The 7548-nt window shown below is 55.9% G+C and overlaps 1 protein-coding gene and 1 long non-coding RNA gene across 2 annotated transcripts in view; both read right to left on the reverse strand.

Annotated features, from left to right (window-relative positions):
* Positions 1-2070: 2070 nt before the first annotated feature.
* LOC106724024 lies at positions 2071-5692 on the reverse strand. The gene is made up of 2 exons (XR_001359776.1): positions 4809-5692; positions 2071-4455 (listed from the first exon to the last, which is right to left on the reverse strand). It is a non-coding gene; the product is annotated as an uncharacterized LOC106724024 (long non-coding RNA).
* Positions 5693-6586: 894 nt separating this feature from the next.
* The window catches only part of RAD54L2 (RAD54-like 2 (S. cerevisiae)), a 30245-nt gene continuing 29283 nt past the window's right edge, over positions 6587-7548 (reverse strand). The window contains exon 22 of the mRNA XM_005881908.2: positions 6587-7548. This exon is cut by the window's right edge and continues 31 nt beyond it. Coding sequence (XP_005881970.1) covers positions 6751-7548 — 798 coding nt within the window. The 3' untranslated portion in view covers positions 6587-6750.

Consider the following 7548-nt stretch of genomic DNA (forward strand, 5'->3'; position numbering starts at 1 on the left):
GGGCACCAAGACGGCGCGGCCCCAGGTGCGAAGGGAAGGCTGCCGGGTGGGCCGCTATGAGGAGCCAGGCTGGGGTCCGGGAAGCCGAGGTTTCCGGCATTTTTGCCACTTTCTCTCACTGAGGCTTCCCGACAGACCTGGGACCAGAGCAAGGCAGGGCCACTTGCTCCCGTCTTAGAGCGGAGTAAACTGAGGCCCCATCTGAGCTCAAGGAAGAAGCTAGTGGAGCCAACCTCCGACAGCACACATATCAGCTTCCTGCCTCCAACTCCACTGCACTCCACCCGCCACCCAAAGCACAGGGGGGACCTGTCCCCCAGCCAACATGCCAGGACAGTTCTAGGGGTGAGGATACCGAGGGAACAAAAAACCAAGGCTCCATCCCCCGGGGAGCTCTCCAGGGCCACACCCCCTCCCAGGCTCCCTCCTCCTGGCCCTGGATGCAGCTGGGGGAGGCTGGTCTGCCCTCAGCTGAGCGTACCAGGTAACTCCCGGGCCAAGTGTGAGCTCCTTGAAGACAGGTTCCATCTTCAGCTCCTATTTCTGAGGACCTACAAGCCTTTTAGGGCCCCAAAGGTAAAACCGTAAAAACCCTGCCCTCCTGAGAGGCCGTCTTGCAGTGGAAGCAAGTCTTGCTGGGCCACGAGTCCCCTTGGTGCACCTGACACGGAGGTTTGATGCCTGGGAAGGCACTCGTCTTATTGCAGAGCCCACTGCCCACTACTGCAGGCTGAGCACACGGAGACTCTCATAATCCCGACTTCCTTTCCCGCAGCTTCACACCGATCCCTCCTCACCCACAGGGCCAGGCCTCTGGGCAGCCGGCCCCTTACAGGCACTCGGGGCTGGGTCGGCAGGGTCGTGGCAGTTGTTTTGCTTGTGAACATCAGACACGTGATCAAACCTTTGGGTGCCCAAAGGGCCTGTGCACTGGCCATGATAGCGCTGGGTTCTGCTTCTCAGAAGCTTGGGGACTTCTCCCTCGAAACCCTTGTCTGGAGCTGCCCTTTCCTCATCTGGTCCTTTCTGCTCACTTCTTTTTAAAAAAATATATTGTTATTGATTTCAGAGAGGAAGGGAGAGAGAGATAGAAACATCAATGAAAGAGAATCATTGACGGGCTGCCTCCTGCACACCCCTCACTGGGGATTGAGCCCACAACCCTATATCAAACCCGGGACCCGTCAGTTCGCAGGCCAACACTCTGTCCACTGAGCCACACCAGCTAGGGCACTGCTCACTTCCTTTAGCCTGGTCGGGGAACTCCAGGGCCCTACGTCAGAATTCAGGGTGTGCCTTAGTTGCTTCAGCGCCACTGTCTGTCGGAAAGGAGTCTGCCTGTGACTGGGACTGCAAGCCATCAGCCTTCAACACTTCCTCTCAGAGCAAGCCCCGCCCTTGGTTAGGATTCCTGCAAGGCCTCCGCTGGCCACCAGGAGGCTGAAGCCAGGGCACTTTCCTGGGGGGCAGGCCGCAGCGTCTGAGCAGAGGCTCACCTAGCTATGCCCCCACCCACGCTCCACTCCAGTCCTACGTCCCCATAGCACATATTCTCCCTCACGAGCCCCGATTTGCCCTGTCTCCTGCTTTCCTCTGTCCAAGGAATCCCCACAGAGGATCTTTAATGCTCCCTCAGTAAATTTCCAGAGTGTTTTCCCAGGGCTCCTCCCCTTAAACATGGAAGAGTGGACACTCCCCTCCGTCCCCCAGCTCCTCAGGTTCCAAAGCCCTGGCTATTTCTCTGGGAGGCAGTGGTTCCATCCTCTCACTCATGACAAATGGAGAAGGCTCATGTGGTGCTGCCAGGCCCCAGCCACTAGGCCTCTGCAGGCAGCCTCTGCAGGACTGAGGCCCAGTAGCCTCACGGCCCCTGAGGCAGCTTCACTGTCCTCTGGAGCCTGGAAAGGCAGTGCTGTCAGATGAGCAAAGGCAGGAGGAGGCTAGCGAGCTCACTGCCACGATCACTGCAGGGTCTGTCTGCCCCCCACCCCCATGCTATCCCTCTATGCTGTTACATCCCTTTCACCACTTGCCAAACAGCTGTGCAGACAATGCCTTGATCAAACAAGATTGCCTTCTTGAGTTTAAATTTTATTTTACAAAAAGAGAAATAAAGAAAACTGATAGGCAGTTATACTGACTTACAATTGTTCTGTTTGCTTTTTTAAAAAAGTGACATGAAACACAAGTAAAAATAAATACGTCATAGAAACAGCCAGTTGCCCAGTCTCTGGGGCAGGAGCACCTGCCCTGCGAGAGGAGGGAAGCCCATGACTACACCGGCAGAGCACCAGCCACAGGTGCTCCTCAAAGCCAGGTGCAATCCCAGGCCTCAGGGGGCGTCCTGAGGAAAGAAGACGGAAAACCAAAGCCAGGTGCCAGGTCCCTGGGGCCCCCAACCCCCCCCACTCCTGGCAGCAATGTGGCCTTAGTGGTTATCCACTGCGACCCCCTCAACCCACCTGGACCTCCTTCCTGACCCCTCTGGAGAGGGTACAGGAAAAAACCAGTCTTGAGCGGGCTAAAGGGATTCTTCTGCTGAGTCCCCAGCCCACCCTGAGTAACACAACCAGACAAGTCAGTTTACACTCATATGCACATGAGCAGGTGTGTGCATGTGCACACACACACTCACAGGCACACATACACACACACACACATACACACACCTGGGCTGAGCTCTCTTCCAGAGGAGGGTCCTGGATCAGGTCACAGTATGAGGTCCCCCCTCTTCTGAATATCACCGCAGTAGTGGTAACAGAAAGTACCCAAATCTCTCCCAGCCTCTGCCCCAAAGACTCTGCAGCCTGCCTGGCTACCTCTCCCGGACTCAGATGCACCTTTTCCTCAGTCACATAGGCCCGAGAGAGGGGAGAGGCAGACTCAGTCCCTGAGAGCAAAGAAGTTGGACATCGCCTGCTCAGGAAGTTCATTGTAAGACTTGGGTATTCATAAAAGGCCCAGGGCCAAGCTAGTGGCACAGACAGACATTTAGGGTAACAGTGGAATACACAGGGCAGAAGAGAAGCGCCAGTAGGAGGGGAATGGATAGGGAAGGTGATGGATGGAGAGCGAAGCACTCTCAGACAGGCCTTGAGGGGCAGGTTCCTGGGAACAGTGAGCAGAGGGCCAGAATGTCTCCTGGGTCCACTGGGGAAAGGAGCTCCTCAGGAGTTCTGGTGGCAAAAGAGCCACTTAGCTGGGTGTACAGGAGGCCGTGGTTCGGAAGGGAGACTGGTCTTCTGAGGAATCACAGGGAACTGGGAAACAGGAGGAAGGGTCATGGCCAGGAACACTAGGAACAAGGAATGTGAAGCCCCCAGACCTTCCACATGGGAGGAGCACTCAGTTCCGGAGCAAGGCCAGGCTTGCACAGACTGAAGCAGACGACTTGCTCTGCTGACGACTTTGGGAGTGACAGTCCCCCCCAAACGCCTAAGGTTTGGTTGTCTGTTTCCACCTATCAGCAGAACTCCCCTAGCTTTGCTTCAGACCCTGGAGTGGGAAATATCATATTTAGTTGTGAGTCACAAGTATATAAACTTCAGACACTAATTCCTAGGGAAGAGAGTGCCAAGGACCAGCGTTATTCCTGAAGTCGGGAGATGACAAAATAGATGCTGAGCACAACTCGAGAAGGTGAGGACTTTGCAGAATCCAATCTGATCCAACAGGGTTCACTTACTTTCTTAAGTGGCTACTCTGTCTCTGTTCAATTTTTATCCACAGATACTAAGAAAAGGAAATCGAACATCACTACACATGGAATCCTGAAGCAAATTGTACCATATTCCCTCGGTGAGAACTTAGGCTGAACCAGCCAGACGGGGCTTCTGTGGAAGATGAGGGAGGGGAAGTGCCCGGGCCGGTCTCCCACCTCCCTCATCTCCCCACCCCTCCCTCACGCAGGCCTGGGCGGCAGGTGGAAGCCACCAGCAAGTGTCTCTATCAAAGCAGCTGTAGAACATGGTCCGTGGCCTCTGAGACAGTTCCTGCTTCCCTCACACACATGCTCACTGCCTACCAGCACACAGGAAGAGGCAGCCGGGAAGTCAGAAGGGTTTTCACCGTCATTAAAAAAACAAACATGGAACTGGTAGCACCCCAATTTCCCGTGACCCCACCCCCACCTGCCTACACAGTATAAGCTGCACATATCGAACAAAGCCTTCTCCAGCCAGGTCTGCCTCCTGAAGCTATGGCCTCTCCCCAGTTATAGCAAGACCCAGCCCCTGGAAGCACTGGGTCAACAGCAGGCACGCACTGCCTCTCATAATACCCATTCACTTCCTGGTACCTCCAAAGCCCATCCCTCCAGTGACTGGTCTCAATTCCTTGCTGGAATAGTTTGTGGATTCTTGGAGCCTGCTGCTGTGATGTTTTAGAGGTGCACACAGAATGACCCCTCCTTACACACACACACACACACACACACACACACACACACACACACACCTGCTCTGGGATCCCAGTGCTCCGGGGCCTTGGAGGTATCAACTGTGGCCCAGGGTGTGAGTGCGCTCTGCAAACCGGAGACCTGGGGTAGCTCACGCCCTCAGCACCAGCCTCAACCTCAAAGCCCACACTGAGTCCACTCACCACCCGCTCCTGGTGCATCTGAGAGAGCACTGGTTGAAGTGCTAGTTTTAAATTACTAAAATAATTTGCATAGCTAAATTGTAGGTCTAAGGCTTCTATGAGTAGGAGAGTTAAGAGTCTGACAGGGTGCTTATGAAAAGAGAAAAAAAGCGCCTTAAGTCCCACTCTTGGTGTAACCGGACAGCGCGCGCACACACGCACGCACGCACACACACACACACGCACACGCACACGCACACCCCCATCAGCCATCTCCTCGTCTCTTCTCTGGGGACAACACCCCCGAGTGTGTAAGGCCCCCCCAACAACGAAAACCAGCTGGTGGAAGAGTTGCAGAAGCAGCTACTACTGGGGTGACCTGACTGAACTGCCTCCAGGACAGGGGAGGCAGGGGCAGCAGCTGCCCAGTGAGGACCCCCGGGGAGGGGGTGGCGCTCTGCAGACAGATGTGGTGTGTTCATCATAAAGACCTGCCTGGAGCGGCCTCAGCAGGCAGGGAAAGCCAAGCGGAAGACAGCCAGTGTTTACGCCTAAAGGCTAGATGCCCCGCCCCTGGCACTGGCAACAAGAAAGGGTCGACCCAGAATGGCTGGTATGTTCTTTTAGGACAAAGCCAGGCTTCAGGCTCCTACAGAGGAAGGGCTCCTCCATGTTCCTTCAGAGGATGGAGGTAGCAGACAGCAGTCCCACACTGACCATCTGATAGGCTGGGGAAGTCAACACATTTCCCAATAGGAAATCAAGTCTGTTCCCTCAACGCAGCCATCAATACACAGCGTAGCGAGCCTGCCTCTAAGTCTAAGGTCACCATAGGAGGATGCAACTCCAAATTTGGGGTCATTTACTTTCCAATAGCAAACTCCATGACCCCAAGTTTCCAGCTCCGTGGAACGAGTCTCATCCCACCAATTCTCCAGACACAGGAGTCCCTGGTCTTCCTGCAAAACGTGGCTATTTGGTGCACACCTTGGTCAAGCCTGGCTTTCTTTCCATGGCCAGTTCGCCACCCTCGGGGATGCCCTCGGGGATGCGCTCACCGGCAGCCATGGGGTCTGGGGTATTTTAAAACTGCCTTTCCCATCTCCTACCCTCTTCCCTACCCCAGCCTCCCCCTCCCCCTCCCAATAACAACAAAAAGACACATGAAAAGTCTAAATAATAAATAATTGCCCATAAGAAATAAATTAACTGAGCTCTCTACCAGGGAAGGCAGGGGCAGGAAAGGCCACTGGGACAGGCAGTGGGGCTCAGGTCCATCCCTGTGAAGCATGTCCTTCCAGCCTCCCCACAGCACAGGGTTCCCCTCCCTGGAAAGGGCTGCTCCGAGGCAGCCACTAGGGAGAGGCAGAGAGGGGCAATGCCCATTTCTCCCATTATCTCCCCCAAATTCCACAACCAATGTGGCTCTGAAAACCAGGGACTCAGGTTACCTGGGCTCCTCTTCACCCACGAGAAGGAAACTTGTGGTTTCCACGGCTCTCCTGGGCTCACCCTGATGTTCGTTCTAACTGCCATGAACCACCACACTCCGATTTCCATTTTTAAAAAGATAAATTCATTTTCCCCCCTCATTCGTCCCTCCCTTCCTCCCCCCCACCTTCATCCCTGCTGTTACATACACGTACGTACATACATAAACACACACACGCACAGCACACATACCTGGTCTGCTTCCTTCCCACCCCCTAAAAAGACTCCACTTCACGTGGAATCGCAGTCTGCTCTCCCTGCCCACACTCCTTCTTTACCCGCCCCCCCTCACTCCCCTCCCCTCTCCAGGCCAAGCTAAGTCACCCAGTAAGGCAGGTCTCTTGGGAGAGAATGTTCCCAAAGACAGAGATGGGATGTGAGTGCCTACACTCAGAGGGGCAAGCAGGCAAGCTGACAGCTAAGCAAGGCAGCAGGAAGAGAGGCGGGCTGCCCGGCCCTCCAGTCCTGTTTGGGTCCCTGATTTCCCGCGAATGCTGCTCTGCTGGAATTTTTTGCCTTTGTTGGGCTGCAGCAGAGCCCTGCCACTATGGTCACCCCCCTTTCCTTGTCCTCTTCCTGCCCCTCCTGCCAAGTGCCCTACTCTCAGAAGCCCAGACAGCTGCCTGCCAGCTGGGTGGGCAACCTGCTGGGGCCCTGAGTGAGGTGGAGAGGGGCTCCCAGCTATTTCCCAGTGACCTCTATCACATCATCGTCCTTGTCCTCGTCGTCATTGGAGCTGAAACCCACCTCAGCCACCTCGTGAGAGTCAAACGGAGGCACCTGGGACTGGAGGAGGCCGCCAGCTGGGTAGCCCGCGTGGGAGGACATGTAGCCTGGGTAGACCGACATGCCCCGGGAAAGGTTGGTGGGCAAGACAGGGGTGGGGAAAGGGGCAAACATCCTCGGCTCGGACAGGAGTGGCTGTGAGAACGGGAGTGAGTAGCTGGGCAGCATCCCTGGAACAGAGGGGTTCAGCATGAAGGAAGGGGTGCTGGCAGTGACTGAGGTAGCCGTGGAAGAGGAACTGACGGGGCCTGCTGGCACCAGAGGGTCAGTAGTCACTGGAAACACCAGGCGGGCATCTGCCAGCAAATTGGACAGCTGGTAGTAGGAGGGGGGACTGCCCATAAACAGGGAGTTCTCCCCAGCCTGGGAGGTGAAGGGGGTGGTGAGGTTATGGTTTAAGGAGACGGGTGGCATGGCAAACCCGCCTGCAACTGGATACCCGTGTTCATACGGCTGCACGGGGGCTGGTAGATGGCCCTTCCTGGACCGCCGGCGGGCTGACTCCTGGGCAGCAGATGGTGTGACCAACTTCCGCTTGTGGCCCCTTAAATCCAAGACTGGGTGCCTGTCACCACAGGGCTGGCCGGTCACCAAGAGGGAACTGTTGAGGCAGTGGCTCCCAAGTCGAGGCTCCGTCCCAAGAGCAGTCCCAGGCACAGCACTGCCGTCCACCAGTTGGGCAGGGGGGCCGGG

Source organism: Myotis brandtii, unplaced genomic scaffold (genome assembly GCF_000412655.1).
Source record: "Myotis brandtii unplaced genomic scaffold, ASM41265v1 scaffold693, whole genome shotgun sequence".
In the NCBI taxonomy this organism is placed as follows: Eukaryota; Metazoa; Chordata; class Mammalia; order Chiroptera; family Vespertilionidae; genus Myotis; species Myotis brandtii.